Here is a 27,299-nt window from a genome sequence, read left to right on the forward strand (position 1 = left end):
TCCTCGGTATTTCTAGCACTTCTTGTTCCCACCCGAGAAGTAAAGGAGTGACTTTAAGTATCAAAGTTAAGCAGCTAGACCTGACACACCTAAGGACACTTACGTCAGAAGGCTGTTTCTGGATTTCAGTTTGGCATTCAGCACTACTGTTCCAGTGACCTTGGTAAACAATCACCTACTCCTCAGTCTAAATACACCACTGTGCAACTGGGTGTTTGATTTCCTAATCAACAGACTTCAGATAGTCAGAATGCACAACCACACCTCCTTCCCTATCATCCTCAGTATGGGTGCCCCCAGTGTTGAGGCTACTGCTGTACACTTCATTCACACACGACTGCATGGCCAAACATGAGAATAATTATATTGTTAAGTTTGCCGATGGCACGACAGTTGTGGGGCTCATCACCTATAACTATGAGATGGCCTACAGAGAGGAGATGGAAGAGCTCGAGGCCGGGTGTAAGGCAAATAATCTCTTCCTCAGTGAAAAAGGATCAATACGTTCCCAGCATATATGATGAATAAACTCTTCTAGGGCTTCCAGCTGGGTACAGGTATCAATTATAACCGATATTTCAATGTCAGGCTCTGCCATCTTCATTAGGGATGATGTCTGGGAATGTCTGGTCTGGTGGTATTTATACCCCCGTAGTCCGCCCCTCCTGATTTATTAGTCCTCATACAATCAGATTTCTGCTCTTCCACCTTGTTTACAATCGAACTTCAGTTCTTACTTAGAGCAAAACCTTTGTCTTTGTTAAAAAATTATTTTCTTCTAGTTTTATTTCAACGGCTTCCTTTACCAGTCAGTCTCAAAAGTCACTGGCGCGGCACAGTAGTTTTGTGCCGTCGCAGTCAATCCTGTGGCCATTGCGAATGCAATGTTCTGCTACCGTCGATTTCTCTGGGTAACCCAAACAGATACACCTCCTGTGCTCCTTGATGCGGATTTCCACCGTGTGCCCCATCTGGCCTAAATATGCTGCTCCGCATTCACAAGGAATCCTGTAAACGCCAGCCAACCAGAGTTTCATGTTATCTTTGACCCGCATAAGCTGTGATCTGAGCTTCCTTACGGGTTTGGGGATGGTATTAATCTGGTATTTCTTCAGGATCCTGGCAACCCTTCTAGAAACCATGGAAGTATAGGGAAGACAGACAGTTGCAACAGGTTCCTCCTTGTTGTTAAGTTTCCTACATTTTCCTGGTTGCATTCACAATGGCCATAGGATTGACCTTGATGGCACAAAATTACTGTGCCCCGCCAATGACTTTTGGGATCGTCAACCAATCAGTAATGCATTCTGAGTTAGAACCTGACAACATGCACTGTAAAAAAGGCACTTGCCATTTGAACAATGCGCTAAATTCCTGCCAAAAAAATCAGCTTTCCGACAAATAGTAATTGGCAATAGTACATCTATTTTCATTTATTATGATAGTAAAAATATACTTGGTGTCACTTATGTTTTATTGTTTTAATTGTTAAAATTAACATTTATACAGAGTTATTGAAATGTAGCTCAAGGTTTATCACATCATTTACAAATTATAATTTTCAGTTCTTTCTTTATAACATTGAACATAATAACATGGTATAGCTTTGTCTCCAGAGTTGGTTTATATCTTTTCTACGTACAAAAAAAACATTTTATACACACCACCAAAGGAATCTGCAAACAATGGAAGAGGTTGACATCCTTTGTCTTCTTTTGTGGTCAAACTCCAGGTTTCCAGGAAGATTTAAGGCAATACTGACAAATGGAGCACCAGCAAAAGAAATAAACTGCACCTTCTGCATTAAAAAAGATGCTATACGTGAGCAGTTATAAACTACCTTCTATTCCTTGCTAGCTCAGTACAAATATACTGAAAATGATCCACAAAGAGCATGAATTCCTTTTAAAGGTGGACGTTGCTGAATGAATTTTTCAACAATAACTTTCCAGTATATACCAGTGAGAATCACTATTTAATGATTTAAATAACTTAATACTGATAATTCTATTCCAAACCACCTGGATCTGTGATCAGTTTTGCTCAATGGGACATTTTAACATCTGTAACTATATTGATTATTAACCATACATACTGCAATTTGTGTAATAATATATACAGCTCTCTCAATGCTAACCACTTGTGTTCAGTGTAAAACACCAAAATGGTTAAGGTGGTTATGGATTTATAATGCTTAAATAAATCCATTGGAAACAAAATAGCATTTCACTTTCTAATCTCACACAAACTTGGAATTTCAAGGTCAATGGTGGAAATCTGGGCTTCCAACTAAAATACACGTATACCGATCAATGCTCCAGTATTCTAACTATTGCCTGTCATAATTGCTATGTCACAGCAAATGTCTGCTTTCTATTGCAGCTTTTTGAAAGAGCTGGAATTACACATCATCAGCCTAGGAAAGATGGATTTCTTACAGAATTATGCTATGCAAGGAAAAGGGTTTTACATGAATATAATCTATGTCCAAAAAATTAAATTATCCTTTTTTGACATGGTATTAAAAATAAATTTTAATAAGAACATATATTGCTTTACTGTAAATTTTCAATATCTGGAAATTCAGTTGTTGAACTACATAATCACTGATGTCATTTTGAATGAGAGGTGTTGATATTCAAAAACAAAAATTCGTACTGATAAAGGTTCAGTGCAACTTAATTACAATAAGCAGCCTTTGGGTAAATTCTGAAGAAAAAAAATCTATTGCCTTATTTGTTTAATTTTTTTAATGAAATTCTTTTTGGCTGAAATACATATTTTAATACATTTACAGGAAAATTAACCATATTCTTTATAATTTTATTTTACACCAGAGTATGAAAAAATGTCATTTAGATGTAAAAAATATTCTTCAATAGGATTCAGGGCTAAGACTTCATTAAGTTGCCAGCATAGATTGAAGTTTAGGATAAATATATCACTTACAGAAATGAAATGAATAGGTCTTCAAATGATTTAAAATAATAGAGTACCTTAAAATTAAAAACAATAATATGTATTTAGCAATGCCAATTCATGTTGCAATTTACATTATAGGATACAAATGAGTTTTGATTATATCTTGTTTGTTTTATTCATCAATCAGCTGTTGGCTAAAGGATGAACCAATCACTGCAGACTTTTTAAAAAGAATAAAAATCAATTTCAAAAAAATTCTACTAACCATGGCTATATAAAATGGCCAATAACTTGCAAATAAGCAGTTGGCATAAGTGGAATTAATAGGATACCAAAATATCATATTTTAAATAACCAGCAAAAATTGCAACAAAATGGAATAATCAATTAATAAGACCAATTAAACTTCCAAAGATTAAGTGCTTTATGCATTCACATTGTACATCAGAAGAGAGGTGCAATAGATAGCCCTTAAAGAAAATAACAAGAACAGCAATCATCCATTTCCCCTGCCCTCAACCACCCCCTTCACCCCATCCGGGTGAAACATTAAAAGTAATAACTTCCAGTGCTAAATGGGCCTACGAATCTGAACCATTCCAAAGAATGTCTTTCCTAACCCATCATAATCAGGAATGAAGTTCAAAGAATGTCTTTCCTAACCCATCATAATCAGGAATGAAGTTCAAGTTCAAGTTCTGGTTTTACAAGAGTGTATCTTGGATCCAGTCTTGGGATGAATCCTTTAAAGTCCCTCGAAGCTTCAGTACCAAAAACGTCCAATACCCTTCTGTTCATCAAAGCAAATCTGATTAAAATAGAAATACAGAAATAAATATGCAAAAATTATTTGATGTTAAGAAATGAAGGTACATCTGAACAATATGGAATCATGCAGAAGTCAAGGCTGGGGTGGAAACAGAAGATTGGACTGGACTTTGCAGGTATTGGCAGGAGGACAGATTGGAGGAGTGGTGGGTGGAGGTGAAGGCAGGGTGGGATTACAGTCATGTAAGAGGAAAGAGAATAGTGGAAGATGAGCTGAGCAGTTTAGTGATGGTTGATGTTGGGCTGAGGGGTTTATAGCTGGATGATAGTGGCTGAAGGGGTTTAGGGGCAAGAGTGGCAAGTTATGCTGGTTTGGAGTGGAGAGGTTTTGAAGGAAGATTGGAGTGGAGTGTAATTGTAGAGGAACAGATTTAAGATTTGCAAAGGATAGGGCAGTGAAATGCCTTGGTGCTACCGGTCAAAAAGCCTTGCTGACTTTGGGAGTTAGGATGTTGGAGTCCATTATAATATAGTAAGGTTTCGGGGTACTTGGAGGCATATGATGAAACAGGCTGAAGTCATCATAGTTTCCAAAAAGGGAAATCTTGCCTAATAAATCAGTTGGAATTATTTTGAAGAAATAACAGACACGATAGACAAGTCGGAATCAGTGGATGTTGTTCATTTGGATTTTCAGAAAGCCTTTGACAAGGTGCCGCAGGTGAGGTGCTGAATGAGATAAGAGCTCATGGTATTACAGGAAAGGTACTAGCATAGACAGAAGATTGGTTGACTGGCAGGAGAAGCACAGAGTAGGAATAAAGGGGACCTTTTCTGGTTGGCCGCCAGTGACTAGTGGTGTTTCACAGGAATCCGTATTGGGACCATTTCTATTCATGTTATGTATCAATGATCTAGATGATGGAACTGATAGCTTTGTGGTCTAGTTTGTGGTCCATAATTGCCTGGCCACTACAAGCCAATTACTCATGATAACTTTTCTGAAATCTGCTTAACACCCAAGACACGTTAGCACTGAAACCTATGAGCAATTACGGGATGGATGCCGGTTTGACTTTTCCCTTAGCTCTGGTGTCCAAAGTCAGTGGGTATTGTTTCAAAATGAAGGTTCGGTTATCATGAACAACGGTAAGGAGACATCTTTTTCATCAAATAGGTAGTTTGGATATTAAAAGAATCAAAAACTATGTGGTTAGTGGAGGAAAGTGGGAAAGGGTTAAAATAGCAGCTAGGATTTTGCGGAAAAACAGAGAATGCACAAAGGGCTGAACAACTTTCTTCTATTTCTCAGATTCTTACTTTTGCTTCCTTTTATTATTAGAATCCTAGACTGCCCTATCAACACACGAAAAAAATGCTGGAGGAACTCAGCAGGTCAGGCAATATCTATGGAAAAAGTATAGTCGATGTTTCAGGCCAAGACTCTTATTGACCCTCAGAGGCCAGAAAATACAATAGCATATAAGCTTGAGTGACATTGCAGCTTTTTTTCCATCAGTAGCTGGTACTGGCAATATCAGAAGTAATCAACACTTCAATATGGCAAAATACCTGATTGCAATTATATCTTTAGCCATGAAGAGTTTGCTAGATTACTATAAGGAACAAATATCATACACGAAATTGGCAGATATTACAATCCATTCTGAAATTTAATGCGATTCCCTAACTAGTTCTTTATGAGTACCATGAATACATAGATATTTAACTCATCTAGGATACATAGCCTATTGAGTCTGTATCACCAAGGAAAATATTCTACCTTAAACCCATTTCCAGCTCTTGGCCCATGTCTTGCAGGTTACAGATTTTAAGGGCACGTCCTGGTACTTTGAAATGTGTTGAGGATTTCCATCTCCATCACCCTTTTAGGCAATGAATTTCTGATCTATGCCACTCTCTAACACCTGTGTTATTTTAAACCTATACCTTCCGTTATTCACATTTTTGCTTCATTCCATTTTGCTGTCTCATAATTCTGCATTCTCATCATCAGTTTTCAATCTCTACTCAAAAGAAAATAATACATTACCCAGCCTGTTTTATTCCCCCTCTCTGGTATAATTGCATTTTAAAACCATTCCACCATAGTAATTTGAATTTCTATTTTGTTCTTCAATCAATAATATACCATACAAGATTTTCATTTTTATCAATCTTATCTGCCTGTCCGAATAGATGGACAACTCTGTGCAGCCAATACCCCCCTTACTCGAGACGTCTCAAAACCATTTGTTGTGAATACACACAAAATGCTGGAGGAACTCAACAGGCCAGGCAGCATCTATGGAAATACGTACAGTCAACATTTCAGGCCAAGATGGTTCTGCTGAGGGTCTCAGAGATGGTTCTGCTAGAGGTGTATAAGATGATGAGAGGCATTGATCGTGTGGATAGTCAGACGTTTTTTCCCAGGGCTGAAATGGTTGCCACAAGAGGGCACAGGTTTAAGGTGCTGGGGAGTAGGTACAGAGGAGACGTCAGGGGTAAGTTTTTTTTACGCAGAGTGGTGAGTGAGTGGAATGGGCTGCCGGCAACGCTGGTGGAGGTGGATATGATAGGGTATTTTAAGAGACATTTGGATAGGTACATGGAGCTTAGAAAAATAGAGGGCTATGGGTAAGCCTAGTAACTTCTAAGGTAGGGACATGTTTGGCACAACTTTGTGGGCCGAAGGGCCTGTATTGTGCTGTAGGTTTTCTATGCCATACATTTACATCTATATAAAATAAAATCCAAGGGACCTGGCACTGTCTGTCAATAAACCAACTGTAAACAACATGAAATTTTGAAAAAAAAACTGATTAACCTCTAATTTCTGCCAATGAGCCATTTTTAGATTTCATTTGCCATATTTTTTGACTGAAGACCTTAGACTTATTATCCATATTTCAAACAGAACCATTTCCTAAAGCCTTGTTACAAGTCACATAGACAGGTCAAATATAGTACCTCCTTGTTACCTACTTAAAACGTTCATTTAATCAGTAAATTACAAGTGACAAAAACAAACTGAACCGCTTACCTTCCCTTTGTAAGCCTCAGCAGAAATTTCCAGTAGGAAGGCCGGAGGTTCTGAACTTCCATCACTGCCTACAAATGATGGGGGAAGTTAATCAAAATTTTGAAATCATTCTTGATGAAATACAACATGAAACAAAATGAACATACAGTTGCATGAAAAAGTTTGTGAACCCTTTGCAATTACCTGGTTTTCACCATTAATTACTCATAAAATGTGGTCTGATCTTCAACTAAGTCATAATAATAGACAAATACAATCTGCCTAAACTAATAACACATAAAAAATTGTACTTCTTCTCGTCAATACTGAGTACACCATTTAAACAATCAGTGTTTAGTTTCAAAAAAATCAGTGTTTAGTTTCTGGGGTAATACTTCTCCAAAAGCAATTTGGAGTCAGGTGCGATGAGATTGGAGGTGTGGGTCTTAGAGGTGCCCTGTCCTATAAAAAAGACAAAGTCAAGGTTACTGACAGAGCCTGCTCTTCTCAAGAAAAATCTGTTTATGGTCACCGTGCCTCAATCAAAACAACTTTCAGAGGACCTTAGAAGAAGAGTTGTAGAGATGCATGAAGCTGGAAAAGACTACAAAAGCATATTTAAAGATCTGAGTGTTCATCAGTCCACAGAAAGAGGAATTGTCTACAAATGGAGGAAATTGAGTACTGTTGCTACTCTCCCTAGGAGTGGGCATCCTGCAAAGATCACACTAAGAGCACAACGTACAATGCTGAAGGAGGTGAAAAAGAACCCAAGGGCAACAGCAAAAGACCTGCAGAAATCTGTAGAACTTGCTAAGGTCTCCGTTCATGCGTCCACTATAAGAAAAACACTGAACAAGAATGGTGCTCATGAAAGGACACTATGGAGGAAACCACTACTCTCCAAAAAAAAAGAGTGGTCTTTTGCAAACTTGCACATCTCAAGTTTGCAAAAGACCACTGGATGTTCTACAATGCTTCTGGGACAATGTTTTGTGCACAGATGACACAAAAGTTGAACTTTTTGGCAGAAATGCATACCACTATGGAGAATAAAAGGCATTGCACACCAACACCAAAACCTCATCCCAACTGTGAAGCATGGTGGAAGGAGCACGATGGTTTGGGGCTGCTTTGCTGCCTCAGGCCTGGACTTGGAATTGCTGAGGGAACTATGAATTCAAGATTGTATCAAGACATTTTACAGTAGAATGTCAGGGTAGTAGTTCTTCATCTGAAGTTTAATAGAAGTTGGATGATGCAACAAGACAATGATCCGAAACAACAACAGTGTGATTTAATAATAAGAAAATTCATGGTTTGAAATGGCCACATCAGAGTGCAGACCTTAACCCAAATGAGATGCCTGAAGAGGGCTGTTCATGCAAGGTATCCCAGAAATATTGCAGAACTGAAACTGTTTTTGAAACAGGTGGTCTAAAATTCACCTTGCCATTGTGTGGAGGCAGAGTGAAGTCAAAATGGCACTAAACAGCAACTCCTCTGCTTGCATCTTCGGAAACAGTTCTATTTCGATCTTTGATATCTCCTTTTTTCCCCTTTTCCAGGGTCTTAAAAAGAATCTTACCTGGAGTTATACTCTGACTTTGGTTCTTTGGGGGAATGGGACTTGCTCTCAGGGCCTCACGACCAGCTGCTTTTTGATATCCCAAGGATGCAGCCTGGAAGACTAGCATGCCTTCAGGGTTCCAGAATCCCATGGCTCTGGGGATGTGCTGATTCTAGGCCGGTGCCCCTGACTGAAGGATCGTGGGAGAACACAGAACATCAGGAGCAGCGTGTTAGCTGTGGTGGGCGGGGGGGGGGGGTTTGCCCAGAGAACTGTGCCTTTTTGGTGCTGACTCTCTGGGTGCAGAGCTCAGGAAAATCAATGCAACAGACTTTTAACATCATAAATCAGCAAGTTGCTTGTTATGTCTCCCCTATCACTGTGAAACAGGGACACCTCCTATTCCCTTATTAGGCAGCCAGAGAGAGCCTGTGGTATGTCGAATTACTGGGTGAACAAGTAGTCTTTGAGGTACTGCAAGTCTGTGTCTTTATTGAAGCCTGCTGCATGCTTGAGTGCTCGGTGGACAATTGAAAAACAATTTCAGGATGTATATTGTACCCATTTCTCTAACATTAAATGTACCTAATGAAACTTATCGATCAGCAGCTACAGGAAACGTTTGGCGGAGGTTTTTGCTACTAAAGAAGACTCCAGCAGTTATTAAATACAGGGGTTCACATACTTTTTCCAGCCTGGACTGTGAATGATTAAGCAATGTGTTCAATAAAAACATGAAAAGTACAATTGTTTGTGTGCTATTACAAACCCCATTTCCAGAAAAGTTGGGATATTTTCCAAAATGCAATAAAAACAAAAATCTGTGATATGTTAATTTACGCGAACCTTTATTTAACTAACAAAAGTACAAAGAAAAGATTTTCAATAGGTTTACTGACCAACTTAATTGTATTTTGTAAATATAGAATTTAGAATTTAATGGCTGCAACACACTCAACAAAAGTTGGGACAGAGTTAAACTAAGATTGAAAAGTGCACAGAATATTCAAGTAACATCAGTTTGGAAGACTCCACATTAAGCTGGCTAATTGGTAGCAGGTGAGGTATCATGACTGGGTATAAAAGTAGCGTCCATCAAAGGCTCAGGCTTCGCAAGCAAGGATGGGTCGTAGCTCACCCCTTTGTGCCAAAATTCGTGAGAGAATTGTTAGTCAGTTCAAAAGGAACATTTTTCAACGCAAGATTGCAGAGAATTTAGGTTTTTCAGTATCTACAGTACATAATATTGTGAAAAGATTCAGAGAATTCAGAGACATCTCAGTGCGTAAAGGGCAAGGTCGGAAACCACTGTTGAATGCGCGTGATCTTTGAGCCCTCAGGCGGTACTGCCTAAGAAACTGTCATGCTACTGTGACAATTATAGCCACCTGGGCTCGGGAGTACTTCGGAAAACCATGGTCACTCAACACAGTCCATCACTGCGTCCAGAAATGCAACTTGAAACTGTATTACGCAAGGAGGAAGCCATACATCAACTCTATGCAGAAACACCAGCGAGTTCTCTGGGCCTGAGCTCATCTCAGATGAACCGAAAGACTGTGGAACCATGTGCTGTGGTCAGATGAGTCCACATTTCAGCTAGTTTTCAGAAAAAACAGGTGTCGAGTTCTCCGTGCCAAAGATGAAAACGACCATCCAGATTGTTATCAGCGAAAGGTGCAAAAGCCAGCATCTGTGGTGGTATGGGGGTGCATTAGTGCCCACGGCATGGGCGAGTTGCATGTATGTGAAGGTACCATTGACTCTGAGGCGTATATTAGGATTTTAGAGAGACATATGTTGCCATCAAGGCGACGTCTCTTCCTGGGACGTCCATGCTTATTTCAGCAGGACAATGCCAGACCACATTCTGCATGGGCTACAACAGCGTGGCTTTGTAGACACAGAGTGTGTGTGCTTGACTGGCCTGCTGCCAGTCCAGATCTATCTCCTATTGAAAACGTATGGCGCATCATGAAGAGGAGAATCAGACAACGGAGACCACGGACTGTTGAGCAGCTGAAGTCTTATATCAAGCAAGAATGGACAAAATTTCCAATTGCAAATCTACTACAATTAGTATCCTCAGTTCCAAAATGATTAAAAAGTGTTATTAAAAGGAAAGGTGATGTAACACAATGGTAAACATGCCTCTGTCCCAACTTTTGCTGAGTGTGTTGCAGCCATCAAATTCTAAATTTGTGTATATTTACAAAATACAATTAAGTTGGTCAGTAAAACTATCGAAAATCTTATCTTTGTACTTTTGTCAGTTAAATAAAGGTTCACGTGAATTAACATATCACAGATTTTTGTTTTTATTGCATTTTGGAAAATATCCCAACTTTTCTGGAAATGGGGTTTGTAGATTAGGCAGATTGCGTTTGTCTATTATTTTCACTTAGATGAAGATCACACCATATTTCATGAGTATTTAACTCAGAAAACCAGGTATTTGCAAAGGGATCACAAACTTATTCTTGCAACTGCATAGATATATTGTTGAATCACAGTTTAATGACTTAATCCCACAATCAAACTTTTCAAACCTGTACTTCTGACAAGCATACCACATTAATTTTTTTGAATTAACCATTTCATGAATCCCTTTTTTTTCATTATCTACTAAGGGAACCTTTCTGTTAATGGCAATTTTTCTAAGTAATATTCAGTTTAACGACCATATATGATTTAAAATGAACTTAGTGTCAGGTTTTATGTGTAATTCGCTCCTGCACTCTGTCATAATCTTGTTCCATCACCTCCGTTCAATTTTCCTTTCTTTAACTTTTCCCAGAGTACATGCAGTCTCCAGGTTACATGCAAGGGATGCATTCCTAATACTGGTAAGCTAATTTCGCCATAAGTCAGAAACATCAGTTTTCCTTTGTGGTCCAAATCATTTCGCTCATTTCATTGAATAATCGCTACTCACAATTGAACTAATGGAATAAATACTGTATCTTGCTATTATTGAATGTCATGAAACATAATTTTTGCTAGCTTGTAAAATACTTAAAGATGCATGGCAGACATTGTGCAAAGTCTAATTTCCGTAAGTCTGGTCACTTGTAACCCAAGGAAATCTTCAGGTTCAAAATCAGAATCAGAATTAGAATCAGGTTTAATATCAAATGTTCAAAGGTTCCTTTATTATCAAAGTAAACTCTGAGATTTGTCTTCTCCAGATAGCCACGAAACAAAGAAAATCATGGTGGTTGTTCAAAGAAAAACATCAAACCCAACTCCTCCCCCCCCGCACAAAAAGGAATGGCAACCTGATTATCAACCCCCCAAACACCCTCCCCTTGCACAAAAAGACTAACAAAACGTGACAAGTGGCAACAAGAACATCCACCTCCAAACCCCACCCCCCAGCACAAAAAAAACCAACAGACTCGACATATGGCAACAAGAAGGAATGGGTGAAAACACAGAATATAAAACCATAAGAATGGAAAAAGTCCACAGTCCATAGTTCAATCAATAAACGCGGAACCTCAGTAACATCCTCTGACAGCATCAAGAGAGAAATACCGCTCGAATGCAGAGGCTACCCTCTGGCAACAGCCAGCGATAGGCTGCCAGACAGTCTCCTTCTCCAGCAGCAGGGAGGTCCATCTCAGCAGTGATCAAAAGGCTTGCAGTCTGTGCTGAACCCTCATTCACCTTCCACATTTGCCTCGATGTTTCAATCTTCCTCGACGCTTTAATTGGTGATTAGTGGACGCTTTAATCAGTGAAATGGAGACAATCGTTGTCTCTAAACTTTGCCTCGAGGTCACTCAAGCTCACACTCACTTCCTGGAATCTACTTAGACTAGATCACACAATCAATCTCCAAACTGTAAATCACAAGCTTCTAACAGTTCCAGAAACGCATTTAAGATCAAAAGCAGACATAAAAGAGAAATACACAGATATAGTACATAATAAAAAAACTATAAATTACAATAAAAAGGTATAAAAATTAAATTAAATTTAAAAAGTAGTGCATAAAGAAAGCAAAAAAAAAGAAAAACAAATGTTGAGGTAACGTACGAATTCATTGTCTATTCAGAAATCTGATTGTGGTGGGGAAAAAGTTGTCCCTAATACATTGAGTCTTCAGTCTCCTATAGCTCCTCCTTGATGGTAACAATGAGAAGAGGAATTCACCTTTTGAAGATATTTCTGATGCTGGGGAGGCTAGTGCTCATGATGCAACTTTCTGCAGCAGAGGCTCCTTCATATTGACAGTGATGCAAACAGTTAGAATGCTCTCCACAGTAGATCTGTAGAAATTTCCGAGAGTCTTTGGTAATATACCTTAAAACACCTAATGAACTATAGCTGCTGTAGTACCTTCGCTGTAATTGCATCAATATGTTGGCCACAGGATAGACCTTCAGAGATGTTGACATCAAAGAATTTGAAACTACTCACCCTTTCCACTGCTGATCCCGCAATGAGTACTGGTGTGTGTTCCCTTGGCTTCCCCTTCCTGAAGTCTACAATCAATTCCTTGGTCCTACTGATGTTGAGTGCAAGGTTGGTGTTTTGACACCATTCAACCAACTGATCTATCTCACTCCTCTTATGCACCTCCTCGACACCACCTCGGCCCAGGTGTTGGAGCTTGTTGATTAGAACTGAGGGTATCAGTGCATTGAATGCTGAGCTGTAATCAACGAACAGCAGCCCAACATAGGTATTGTTATTGTCCAAGTAACCCAAGGCCGAGTGGAGAGCCAGTGAGATTGCATCTGCTGTAGACCTATTGTAGTGACAAACAATTTGCAGTGGGTCCGAGTTCTTGCATAGGCAAGTGTTGATTCTGGGCATGACCAACCTCTCAAAGCACTTCATCACAGTAGATATGAGCGGTACCGTGCGATAGTCATTGAGGCAGCTCACTCAGCTCTTCTCGGGCACTGGTATGATTGTCACTCTTTTGAAGCAGGTGGAACCTCTGACTGTAGCAGTGACAAAGTGAAGCTGTACTTGAACACTCCAGCCACTTGGTCGGCATAGGTTTTCAGTGCCCTACCAGGTACACCATCAGGGCCTGATGCCCTGTGAGGGTTCGTCTTCATGAAAGCTGTTCTGACATCAGCCTCTGAGACAGGGGATACAGGGTCACCAGATGGTGCAGGGATTTGCACAGGTGTAGTGTTATTCTCCCTTTTAAAGTTAAGCTCATCTGGGAGTGAAGCATCACCCCCATTCATGATGTTAGGTTTCGCCTTGTAGGAAGTAATAGTCTGGAAAACCTGCAGAGCTGACATGCATAAAATTTCATCTCTAATTTCAATTGGAATTGCTTAATCGCTCCTAAAATAGCTTTCTGTAGGTCGTACCTGGACTTCTTATAAAGAAGTTGTGAATGCCACAGAACTAGCCCTCATCAGACTATGAATATCCTGGTTCATCCATGGTTTTTGATTTGAGTATGTCCAGTATGTTCTCAAAGATTTTCACTCATCCACACAGGTCTTGATGAAGTTGGTGACAACTCTGATGTATTCAATTCTGAAGGTGAATTCCTGAATATTGTCCAGTTCACCAACTCAAAGCAATTCTATAAGCACTCCTCCACCTCCCTTGACCATACCTTCTTGGTCCTCACCATTGATGCTGAGGTCTTTAGTCTCTTCCTATATGCCAGGAGTAGAAGTACAGCCAGGTGATTGGACTTTCCAAGTGTGGGCTTGGGATGGCATGGCAAGCATTTTTGATGGTGCTATTTAACAGTGGTCAAATGTATTGGCTCCACTGGTTCCACAGGTGACATGTTGGTGGTAGTTGTTTGGAGACCCCTTCAAGCTGGCCTGGTTAAAATCTCCCACAGTGATAGGGAAGGCATCAGGGTGAGCTGTTTCATGACTGTTGATTATGGTGCTAAGTTCCTCTAGTGCCTACTTGACTTTGGCCTGAGGCAGGATGTACACCACTATCAGGATGATGGTGGTAAACTCCACTGGCAGATAAAATGGACAACATGTGACCGCTACATGTTCCAGGTTGGGTGAGCAGGACTGAGACTGCCTGGTCTGTGCACCACTAAGTTAATCATGAAGTATATTCTCCCTCCTCTTGCTTTAAAAGACTTAGTTGATCTATCTTTATGGTAAAGCCATCGGGCTGCAGTGCTGTGTCCACAATGGAGGAGGTGAGTAACACACACAAAATGCTGGAGGAACTTAGCAGGCCAGGCAGAATCTAAGGAAAAGAATATAGTCAACATTTCAGGCCGAAACTGTTTGTAGGACTGAAGATTTTCCTGCATCTGCAGATTTTTTCTTGTTTGTGAATGGAGGAGGTGAGCCATGTTCCATGGAGCAAAGCACACAGCAGTCCCTAGTGTCCCTCTAGTACTGCAATCTTGCTCTGAGGTTTCAATTTTATTTTTGAGAGACTGTACATTCACCAGCAGGGTAATCGGGAGTAAGGGTCCAAGCCCTCTGCATTTCAAGCATACCTGTAGACCAGAGTGTCTTCCCCACTTCTGTTTTCTTAAAGGGGGACTGCACTCACAACCTTAGTTTGCCATCTAGGCTCTGTCGATTCTGTGGATCAAGAAATTTTTTTAAACATCTTAGAACAATGTTGTTTACTGAGGTACCCATGGCTGTAACTGTGGATTTTACCTGTAGTAGTTCTAAATGGGAACATTCAATGACTCTCATCAGAGTTGCATGCAAAGAGTCGCCATCTTCAAAACCTTATACTCTTGTACTTGTATTGCTGTTTTAAAGAGGAATCTGGAGGAGGATAGTATATCCTACTCTTTGCTCTGCACCCCTTTTGCTTTTCATGGATCAATCAAAGCTACAACACAATGGGAGAAGTTGTTCCCCGTTTTCTATCATTTCATGGCATAGTTCAAGTTGCAGAATGCTATCCCTGAAAATCTTTTGGTTCCAAGCATCTACTAACAGTGAAATGCAACCAATACATAGCTAAAAACTATCAGATCATTTAGTAGTACCTACTACATCCCTTTACCTGTCCTCATACTCCACCAGAAAGTCTAGCAAAGAGCTGCTGATTCTAATTAGAAAAGATTGTACCTGATGCAGGAACATAACTTTGAATGGCTTTGGGCAGTGGGATGGGGATGTGGTTAGCACTCAATTTTACAGTACCAATTTCAGATGATGTGTCCTTTTACAATGTACACCTTTTGTTGTCCTATCACTCTCCTCACATCCTTTACCAGAGCTTTCTGAGCCTGCTTGGAGAGCCTTTGTAGATATCCATCACCTCTCCCAAGGATTGCAGTGTTGAGTTCACTAATAGATTATCCATCACTTTCCCACGTCTGCTATCCAGGAGCTTCCAAACTACACGTACAATGCAACTCGCCTTTGTGAAATGGAGGAGAACGATTTTAAAAATTGCAGACTAACTTTAACCAGAATTTACTGTTCATAATACTGACTCCCCACTGAAGAATCCATCTAACAAGCAACACTGGCTGAAAGGTAAAAATGTTGAAGTTAGTGGCAACATAAGCTAGTTACCATCTTTGTAACAAATGGTGGGTGCTATTCAGTGCTGCCAATATGCATACAGAACAGCTTAGCAGACAGATAGAAAATGACGTCCAGCCATGGATGCATTACATCAATTAATATTAATTGCAAGAGTTCATGAAGTACAGGCAAGTCAGCATATTGCATCCAGGTATCTGAAATGTTATCTTCACCAATTCTATTTAGAGTATATATGCAAATATTCTGCCCAATCAACATTTTGAGTCACATTAAGTAATATGGTAGCTCCACCTGAGTAGAAAAACAATAAAAGAGTTTTTTGAAAATAAAAATGCACTCATAAACCTGTTGTATTGGCTGATACTTACTGCTTGAAAACATACAGCTGTAGAAATTGCATAGATAATGGTGTCTGCACGTGCAACGTATGGACACTTTCCTGCTTCAATGCCTTTGAAATACAATGTCTGTCAACAAAGATGAGTATTAATTGCTTAGACTAATCAGATCAATTTATTTTAATATTTACATACATGGATTATAATATGCAGTAAAGGTAGCATTCCAACAATGTCAATAAAAAATAATAACCTGCAATACTTGATATACGTGAATATCACAAATATTGCTGGTGTTCCCCTTTATGTGAAGAACAAAAATAAAAATAATAGTATCAAAATGATTGTACTGCAGGAAGGCGAGAGTTAATGTTACCACAAAGAAAGATTAACTTTACCCCCGGGTCATTCCTTTGGATCTGAGCATAAACTTATGAACTCTGATTGTAACAGTAAGTGTGACCAAAGCAGTCTCAATAAACCAAGGAGAGGGAAAGTAAAATAACTAGGGCTCCTACTTTTCATAGCTATTCTGCAAAAGAATACATTGTTCAAAGAACATTGAAAGAGAGCAAATAATACTCAGCATTTATCAAGCATAATTCTAACGTTAACAAAGAATCAATAGCTTTCAGACACACTATCATCATATCCAGCAATTCAAATAAAGAAAGCTTAAGGAAAGAAAACCTACTGGCTCATTTGAGTTGCTAAAGATGCAGTAAATACAATTCAAACATGGGTTGTTGTGTCACAAAACCCTAAAGCAGAAATAAACTCATAGCTCCTCCCCACTGTTCAATACTTCAATACTCTACTGCTCAATCTTCCCATCCTATTGTACCCTTGCTGTTAAAAGTATTTCAGTCTCATTCCAGAACATGGACACAAGAGACTGAAAATGTTGAAAATGGAGTACAAAGAATGAACTACCAGAAGAACCCAGTAGGTCGAGCAGCATCTGTAAGGCAAGGGCTGATAGAAGTTTTGGATTGAGATCCCACAGTAGGACTAAGGGTTTACAGGGAGGATTGCCAGTATAGAACATAGAATAGTACAGCACAGTACAGGCCCTTCGGCCCACAATGTTGTGCCGACCCTCAAACACTGCCTCCCATATAAGCCCCCACCTTAGATTCCTCCATATACCTGTCTAGCAGTCTCTTAAACTTCACTAGTGTATCTGCCTCCACCACTGACTCAGGCAGTGCATTCCACGCACCAACCACTCTCTGAGTAAAAAACCTTCCTCTAATATCCCCCTTGAACTTCCCACCCCTTACCTTAAAGCCATGTCCTCTTGTATTAAGCAGTGGTGCCCTGGGGAAGAGGCGCTGGCTATCCACTCTATCTATTCCTCTTATTATCTTGTACACCTCTATCATGTCTCCTCTCATCCTCCTTCTCTCCAAAGAGTAAAGCCCTAGCTCCCTTAAGCTCTGATCATAATGCATACTTTCTAAACCAGGCAGCATCCTGGTAAATCTCCTCTGTACCCTTTCCAATGCTTCCACATCCTTCCTATAGTGAGGTGACAAGAACTGGACACAGTACTCCAAGTGTGGCCTAACCAGAGTTTTATAGAGCCGCATCATATGTAGAAGTAAAAGTCATCTACCCATCTTTTCTCCTCACCTTATTCCATCTATACCTTGTCCTCATCATTTCTCTCACTTTTACATACTGGTTATCTTTTCTCATTCCTGATCAGGGATCTTGACCCAAAACATCAACCATTCTGTTGCCTCCACAAATACTGCTTGCTTGACCCACTGAGTATTCCATTAGTTTGCTTTTTGCTTCAGTCCACAATATATTCAATGTTTGAGTACCCACAGCCCATTGACGTACAGAGTTCCAGTACTTTAAATTTTCTCCCCATCTGTATTAAGTAGCTAATCCCTGTGCTTTTAACAAGTCCTATTTGCCATCCTCTAGACTGAATAAACAGACTCTGCTCACCCTATCAATTCTATTGAATACATTTTTCAGCAAAACCATCTCTCATTCTTATAAATTGCAGTGAATATTAGCATGTTTTACTCATTCCTGGAAGAAATTTAGCAATAGAACCTGCACCCCTTCTAAATAGGGTGCAGAGGTCAAAATCATAGTACACCAAATAAAGTCTTTCTAGAGACCTGTAAAACATCAGTGAGACTTTATTATAAACATTTGTGTTTTATCCCCTCTGAAATAAAGCACAACATACAATATGCCATCCATGTATGCATGTTTATGTGTTGATCTCATGAACCACCATACCATGATCCTTCTGTAAACTTTCATCAGTTTCTCAAGATTTTAAAGTAATATTTTGATTTTCTATTCTTCTTTCCAAAGTGATTGACATTTACATATTATACTGCTTCTGCCTCTTTTTACCCATTCACTTAACATGTCTGTATCCTGATGCCCTTCTAGTTACTCATTATGCTTTGGATTAACAGAAAACCTGGACATCTTAATCTTTGTCTTTTCAGGCATCATTAATGTAGATAGTGAGTCGTTGAGGACCCAGGAATGAACCTTCTAGGACTCAGCAGTAACAGGTCTCTGGCTGAAAAAAAAAACTGTTTTGTGTTCTTTCTTTCCCCCAGCTTTTAAACAACTCTCTGTCCACAATAATATGCTTTCCCTTATTTAATGTGATAATCAATGACTTTTGAAAATCCATCCACTAGTTCCCTCGTCACTATTCTGATAATTGAATCTTCAAAACAAAAGGGATTTGTTGAATATGATTTCCTTTATGGAAGTATGTTAATTCTGACTAATCTTATAATTTCTTTACTATGCTATTATATCCATAACAAAATGTTCTTGACAATTATAGACCTTATTATCTCCTCGTTTCCTCTCTTTCTCCTTTCTTAAACAGCAGTTCTACATTTGCGGACTTTGGATCTGCTTGGACTGCGGCAGAATCTGGGACAGTTTGTAAGGCAATTGCTAGTTCATGCACCTCTTGGCAGCTGCCCATTTTGGATGACTCTGATGTAGGATTAAATGTATCAAGTTTTATTTATATATATGTCGTTAGATAAAATCAGAAAATGCTGGAAACACCCTGTAGTCATTTAACATCTGTGGAAAAAGCACAGTTAATGTTTCATCCTACATTCACTGCTAAGCCTCAGTGAGATCAGATAAAGAATGTAATTAATATTTTAACCATTTTCTCTACATCATCTCCTGTCTTTGCAATCAAAGGAACCAAATCAACGTTTGCTCCTCATTTTACTTGTATAAGCTATAGCAGTTTAATATTCCTTGAACTTTGATCCATTTACCACTTTTACATTTTCTGAGTCTGAGAAAGGTGTTTTGACCAAAAACATGAAGTTCTTTGCTTTCTCCTCATATTGCCTAAATTGTGGGGTATATCCAGCAGTTTCTATTTTAGTACCTTCATTACAGACAATTTATTAATGCTCTGATTCTGATGTAAACCCAGCCCAATAGCTTATTTTACGCACATGATCTTTAGTAAAGCTTGCAACAAAGTTCCTCATAGTAAGCTTCCCAGTGTAGAAAAACTAGAGGGCATAGCTTTAATATGAGAGGGAGAAAGTTTGAAAGAGATTTATGAGGGATATTTTTAAAAACAGTGTTTGCAGGCTGATTCAAATTAAATCACATGGGATCTATGGAGGCTTGGTCAATTGGATTCACATTAGGCTTAGTCATAAAAAACAAAGGGTTGTGGTGGAGGGATGTTACACTGACTGGAAATCTGTAACCAGTGGTGTTCTGAAAGGATCAGTAGTGGGACCAACTGGACTAAAATACAGGTATGTTGATTAATAAGTTTACAGGCAAGCAAAAATTAATGCAAATGTGGATAGTGAGGAAGGTTGTAACCCCGCTTTTTAAAAAAAGGAGGGAGAGAGAAATGGGGGAATTATAGACCGGTAAGCCTGACATCAGTGGTGGGGAAAATGCTAGAGTCAGTTATCAAAGATGTGATAACAGCACATTTGGAAAGCAGTGAAATCATCGGACAAAGTCAGCTTGGATTTGTGAAAGGAAAATCATGTCTGACGAATCTCATAGAATTTTTTGAGGATGTAACTAGTAGAGTGGATAGGGGAGAACCAATGGATGTGGTATATTTGTATTTTCAAAAGGCTTTTGACAAGGTCCCACACAGGAGATTAGTGGCAAACTTAAAGCACATGGTATTGGGGGTATGGTATTGATGTGGATAGAGAATTGGTTGGCAGACAGGAAGCAAAGAGTGGGAATAAATGGGATCTTTTCAGAATGGCAGGCAGTGACTAGGGGGTACTGTAAGGCTCAGTGCTGAGACGTCAGTTGTTTACAACATATATTAATGACTTAGACGAGGGAATTAAATGCAGCATCTCCAAGTTTGCAGATGGCACGAAGCTGGGCGGCAGTGTTAGCTGTGAGGAGGATGCAAGGAGGATGCAGGGTGACTTGGATAGGTTGGGTGAGTGGGCAAATTCATGGCAGATGCAATTTAATGTGGATAAACGTGAGGTTATCCACTTTGGTGGCAAGAACAGGAAAACAGATTATCATCTGAATGGTGGCCAATTAGGTAAAGGGGAGGTACAACGAGACCTGGGTGTCACTGTACACCACTCTCTGGAATTTAGAAGATTGAGGGGGGATCTTATTGAAACGTATAAAATTCTAAAGGGATTGTACAGGCTAGATGCAGGAAAATTGTTCCTGATGTTGGGGAAGTCCAGAATGAGGGGTCACAGTTTAAGGATAAAGGGGAAGCCTTTTAGGACCGAGATGAGGAAAAACTTCTTCACACAGAGAGTGGTGAACCTGTGGAATTTTCTGCCACAGGAAACAGTTGAGGCCAGTTCATTGGCTATATTTAAGAGGGAGTTAGATATGGCCCTTGTGGCTAAAGGGATCGGGGGTATGGAGAGAAGGCAGGTACAGGGTTCTGAGTTGGATGATCAGCCATGATCATATTAAGTGGCGGTGCAGGCTCGAAGGGCCGAATGGCCTACTGCACCTATTTTCTATGTTTTTATGATTCAGCAGTATATAGACAATTTTGAAATTTGAGCAGAGAAATCACAGATAAAGTTTAAATCTGACAAATGCACGTTAGGAGTCAAATGAAAGGGGGAAGCCCCTGAGGAACACTGACATACCTCAGAATTTGGGATGCAAGTCTTACTCGCTGAAAGTGGTAAAACAAGTTGATAGAGCAGTAAAGAAAATATACAATACATTTGCCTTCATTGCTCAAGGTGCTAAGTATAAAATTGGGAGAATGGTAGGTGCCTGGCAAACACTGCCAGGGGAAGTGACAGAAAAGGATACAATAGCAATACTTAAGTGACATTCAGAGCACATGGACAGGCAGGGAATTGACAGATATGGACCATGTGCAGACAGGATTTGTTTAAATAAGCATCACAGTCGGCACAGACATTGTAGGCCAAAGGGCCTGCTCCTGTGCCATAGTGTACTATGTTCTATTATTGAGTCCCTTTGTTCAGACACCACCATTGCGTGCTGCCCTTCAAAACTACCAATATCACCTGTCTTCATGGTGGCCCGCTCTGTAAGTGTTAAGTTATCTCTCACTGTCATGTTTCCCATCCAAGAATCTTGAATATGTGAACATAAGTTAACATACGAATACGAGAATAAAATATGAAGGAAAAGTCATGGAGACTGAAGTAGTAGTTCTTTTTGAAGAGGTACAACCTACAAAAGTAGAGCAGGCTGAATAGTCTCCCTCCAAACTTTATTAAGTACATTCATATCACAGTGGCTCAGAAAGGAAAACAATTAGTTTAGTTTGTTATTCTAACAAATACTCATAAATGGATTGAAATAAACTGAATCAAAATGAGAAACAGTAATCTAATTTTTCTTCATCCTCAGTTCTTCCTTATCAGAAACTGATCAGTGTGACACCATCCATGCCTCAACAGGGGCTTTGAGTAAGTAGAGGAGATGTGCTCATCATTCCTCTGGTGTTGACTGGCCTTATAAGTCCATTGGGAACTGCTGGAGAATTTGTGCCACTTATATTAATGTACTTCCCTGATTTTGCTGCCTATTCTCCTCAGACTCCCCACATAAAAGATTCAAGTCTACAATCAATGTTTTCCTGAGTATTCGTATGGTAAATTGATGGAGTTCCTGGGGACTTTAGTAAGCAACTTGTAGAGGAAGAAAAGTCTACAATGTGCATTTCAAAGTCTTTCATGAGGAAAAGAGAATCCAAATGGCATACATGAAAGGAACCCCCTACTCTTTTTACTAAAGGGTCATAAATATAGAATATTTGCCCACTAAGTGCTAACAATTAAGATTCCATTTAATTATTCCATTTTTATTCTCTCTACATTGCATTCAATTATGCTCAGATTCTACCACCTCGTTATATAGGCACATGTGCACATTTAACAATGGTCAATTTATCAACCAACCTGCACATCCTTCAGACATGGGATGAAATTAGAGCACCTAGAGTAAATAGTAACTTTCTTCAACCATCAGAGGAAGAAAGTGCAAAGTCTGTACAGATGGCATTAGGATTGTGACATTCCAAGGAGGCGGAAACACAAGTAATCACAACATAAATTTTTAAAAAGCTAACTAAACACCATTGTTAGCACTATAAAAAGCATCCAAATTGACATTTACATAAATACAAAATGTATTTCACCTCCACAAGTTTGGAAGCCAGGTACATGGAAATTGTTGTGCTTTTGTAAAACATCATGGACATTCCGGCTAAGAAACCTGCATTAAAGATAATTGATGCACATTAACACAATAAATGTAGTCTCACAAAAATAATAATAATCAACTATAAAAATGATGGCTCTTATTTGAATGGCATTTTGGATTATACTTATTATTGTTCTGTTGAAAGACATCTTAGAAAAATATTGTAAGCTGTGAAATGTGTACTTTCACACTAAATGTCACCTATGGAGGGCACAAACTAATCAAGGTGAATGTGAAAATGATTTCATGCAGAGTTCTGTATGTGAGACTGCATATTCAACAAATTAGCCAGAACATTATTTGGGTTTATTTCTTGAACTGTCAAACACAACAATATTTTATACTTGATTTGAAGAACATGAACAAATGCCATTGTCATGTTCAAATTATAACTAGCCCATGCCACAGTTCTAATATTAATTAGCTGAATTCCACTAACAGTCAAAAGAATAAAATTAAAAAGCATTTGGATAGATTTTTATTATTCTTCCTTTCTCTCCATTTCATGTCATAAATTCGGAGAAGGAAGTCTGAGAATCGGAGCGGGAGTGCGGAGGAAGCCATTTTTGAACTTTTCAGTTTTTTTCCCATCGGCGTTCAGAGAGGCGGGACTGCGCAGGTGTGTGACATCGGGGAGTGAAGCACAGAAGATTTAAAAGGAACACAGCCTTATACAGCGGGCAGCATAGTTTGCGGGCTGCGGAGTGAGCCGGGAGCAGAGTGAAGTCTTAAGGGTTTTGGCTCAACGGGCTTAGGCGGAAACGGGCGAAGCGAAGAGGGTTTGGTATTCATTTTTTTGTTATTTGAGGAGAGGGGAAGTATGAGTGTGAGGGCAGCTTGTTGCCCTCGGTGCCGGATGTGGGAGGTCCTGGAGCCTCCAGGCCTCCCGGACGTCCACATCTGTGCCAGGTGCGCCGAGATGCAGCTCCTAAGAGACCGTGTTAGGGAACTAGAGCCGCAGCTCAATGACCTACATCTAGTCAGGGAGAGTGAGTTGATAGAGAGGAGTAACAGGCAGGTGGTCACACCGGGGCCACGGGAGGCAGGCAAGTGAGTCACGGCTAGGAGGGGGAAGGGGAAGAGTCAGGTAATAGAGAGTACCCCAGTGGCTGTGCCCCTTGACAATAGGTACTCCTGTTTGAGTACTGTTGGGCGGGACAGCTTACCTGGGGGAAGCAACAGTGGCCGTGCCTCTGGCACAGAGTCTGGCCCTGTAGCTCAGAAGGGTAGGGAAAGGAAGAGGAGGGCAGTAGTAATAGGGGACTCAATAGTAAGGGGGTCAGACAGGCAAGTCTGTGGACACAGTCTGGAGACACGGATGGTAGATTGCCTCCCTGGTGCCAGGGTCCGGGATATTTCTGATCGTGTCCAAGATATCCTGAAGTGGGAGGGAGAGGAGCCAGAGGTCGTGGTACATATAGGTACCAGTGACGTAGGTAGGAAAAGGGGAGAGGTCCTGAAAGGAGAATATAGGGAGTTAGGAAGGGAGTTGAGAAAAAGGACTGCAAAGGTAGTAATCTCGGGATTACTGCCTGTGCTACGCGACACTGAGAGTAGGAATGCAATGAGGTGGAGGATAAATGCGTGGCTGAAGGATTGGAGCAGGGGGCAGGGATTCAAGCTTTTGGAAAATTGAGACCACTTTTGGCGCAGGTGTGACCTGTACAAAAAGGACGGGTTACACTTGAATCCTAAGGGGACCAATATCCTGGTGGGGAGATTTGCGAGGGCCACTGAGGTGACTTTAAACTAGAAGAGTTGGGGGGTGGGAATCAAATTAAAGAGATTAGGAGAGAGGAGGTTAGTTCACAAATAGAGAAAGCTAGTAGACAGTGTGTGAGGGAGGATAGGCAGGGGACAGAGATCGGGAGCACTCAGACCAAAGATGTAGGGGCCAAGGAAGAAAAAGATAACAAAGTTGTTTGCTCCATTAAGGACAAAAAGAGAGTAAGAGGTGGAAAATTTCTTAAATGCATCTATTTTAATGCTAGGAGCATTGTAAGAAAGAGGGATGAGCTTAGGGCATGGATTGATACCTGGAAATATGATGTTGTAGCTATTAGTGAAACGTGGTTGCAGGAGGGGTATGATTGGCAACTAAATATTCCAGGATTTCGTTGCTTCAGGTGTGATAGAATAGGAGGGGCAAGGGGGGAGGGGTTGCATTGCTTGTCAGAGAAAATATAAAAGTGGTGTTCTGGCAGGATAGATTAGTGGAGTCATCCAGGGAGGCTATTTGGGTGGAATTGAGGAATAGGAAAGGTGTAGTGATGCTTATAGGGGTGTATTATAGACCACCTAATGAGGACCGAGAACTGGAGGAGCAAATTTGTAAGGAGATAGCAGATATTTGTAGTAAGCACAAGGTTGTGATTGTGGGAGATTTTAATTTTCCACACATAGACTGGGAAGCCCATTCTGTAAAAGGGCTGGATGGTTTGGAGTTTGTCAAATGTGTGCAAGGTAGTTTTTTGCAGCAATACATAGTGGTACCAACTAGAGAAGGAGTAGTGTTGGCTCTCCTGTTTGGGAATGAGATAGGGCAGGTGACGGAGGTATGGGTAGGGGAGCACATCGGGTCCAGTGATCACAATACCATTAGTTTCAATATAACTATGGAGAAGGATAGGACTGGACCCAGGGTTGAGATTTTTGATTGGAGAAAGGCTAACTTTGAGGAGATGCCGAAGGATTTAGAAGGAGTGGATTGGAACAATTTATTTTATGGGAAGGATGTAATACAGAAATAGAGGTCATTTAAAGGTGAAATTTTGAGGGTACAGGATCTTTATGTTCCTGTTAGGTTGAAAGGAAAGGTTAAAAGTTTGAGAGAGCCATGGTTTTCAACGGATATTGGAAACTTGGCTTAGAAGAAGAGAGATATCTACAATAAATATAGGCAGCATGGAGTAAATGAGGTGCTCGAGGAATATAAAGAATGTAAAAAGAACCTTAAGAAAGAAATTAGAAAAGCTAAAAGAAGATATGAGGCTGCTTTAGCAAGTAAGGTGAAAATAAATCCAAAGGGTTTCTACAGTTATATAAATAGCAAAAGGATAGTGAGGGATAAAATTGGTCCCTTAGAGAATCAGAGTGGACGGCTATGTGCGGAGCCAAAAGAGATGGGGGAGATTTTGAACTATTTCTTTTCTTTGGTATTCACTAAGGAGAAGGATATTGAATTGTCTAAGGTAAAGGAAACAAGAAGGGTAGTTATAGAAAGTATGACGATTAAAGAAGAGGAAGTACTGGCACTTTTAAGGAATATAAAAGTGGATAAGTCTCTGGGTCTGGACAAGATATTCCCTAGGACCTTGAGGGAAGTTAGTGTGAAAATAGCAGCAGCTCTGACAGAAATAATTCAAATGTCATCAGAAACGGGGATGGTGCCAGAGGATTGGCGTATGCTCATGTGGTTCCATTGTTTAAAAAGGGTTCTAAGAGTAAACCTATCAATTATTGGCCTGTGAGTTTGACGTCAGTGGTAGGTAAATTGATGGAAAGTATTCTTAGAGATGGTATATATAATTATCTGGATAGACAGGGTCTGATTAGGAACAGTCAACATGGATTTCTGCGTGGAAGATCATGTTTGACAAATCTTATCGAATTTTTTGATGAGGTTACTAGAAAAGTTGACGAGGGCAAAGCAGTGGGTGCTGTCCATATGGACTTCAGTAACGCCTTTAACAGGGTTTCACATGGAAGGTTAGTTAGGAAGGTTCAATCTTTAGGCGTTAATATCAAAGTAGTAAAATGGATTCAGCAGTGGCTGGATGGGAGATGCCAGAGAGTAGTGGTGGATAACTGTGTGTCAGATTGGAGGACGGTGCGTAGCGGTGTGCCTCAGGGATCTGTACTGGGTCCAATGTTGTTTGTCATATATATTAATGATCTGGATGATGGGGTGGTAAATTGGATTAGTAAGTATGCAGATAATACTAAGATAGGTGGCGTTGTGGATAATGAAGTAGGTTTTCAAAGTTTGCAGAGAGATTTAGGCCAGTTAGAAGAGTGGGCTGAAAGATGGCAGATGGAGTTTAATGCTGATAAATGTGAGGTGCTACGTTTTGGTAGGATCAATCAAAATAGGACATACATGGTAAATGGTAGGGCATTGAAGAATGCTGTAGAATAGAGGGATCTAGGAATAATGGTGCATAGTTCCCTGAAGGTGGAATCTCATGTGGATAGGGTGGTGAAGAAAGCTTTTGGTATGCTGGCCTTTATTAATCAGAGCATTGAGTTTAGGAGTTGGGATGTAATGCTGAAATTGTATAAGGCATTGGTAAGGCCAAATTTGGAGTATTGTGTACAGTTCTGGTCACCGAATTATAGGAAAGATGTCAATAAAATTGAGAGAGTACAGAGGAGGTTTACTAAAATGTTGCCTGGGTTTCATCTCCTAAGTTACAGAGAAAGGTTGAACAAGTTAGGTCTTTATTCTTTGGAGCGTA

At 40.0% G+C, this 27,299-nt stretch overlaps 1 protein-coding gene across 1 annotated transcript in view; it reads right to left on the bottom strand.

The window, feature by feature from the left end:
- Nucleotides 1-1,416: 1,416 nt before the first annotated feature.
- Nucleotides 1,417-27,299, bottom strand: part of tmem135 (transmembrane protein 135) — a 429,004-nt gene continuing 403,121 nt past the window's right edge. Inside the window, exons 12-15 of the mRNA XM_063053891.1 lie at nt 22,778-22,854; nt 16,132-16,230; nt 6,737-6,804; nt 1,417-3,730 (exon numbers count right to left, since the gene is read on the bottom strand). Of these exons, the coding sequence (XP_062909961.1) occupies nt 3,595-3,730; nt 6,737-6,804; nt 16,132-16,230; nt 22,778-22,854 (380 nt within the window). The 3' untranslated portion in view covers nt 1,417-3,594. The remainder of the gene's footprint in view (nt 3,731-6,736; nt 6,805-16,131; nt 16,231-22,777; nt 22,855-27,299) is intronic.

The sequence above is a fragment of the Mobula hypostoma genome, chromosome 7, assembly GCF_963921235.1.
Source record: "Mobula hypostoma chromosome 7, sMobHyp1.1, whole genome shotgun sequence".
Lineage (NCBI taxonomy): Eukaryota > Metazoa > Chordata > Chondrichthyes > Myliobatiformes > Myliobatidae > Mobula > Mobula hypostoma.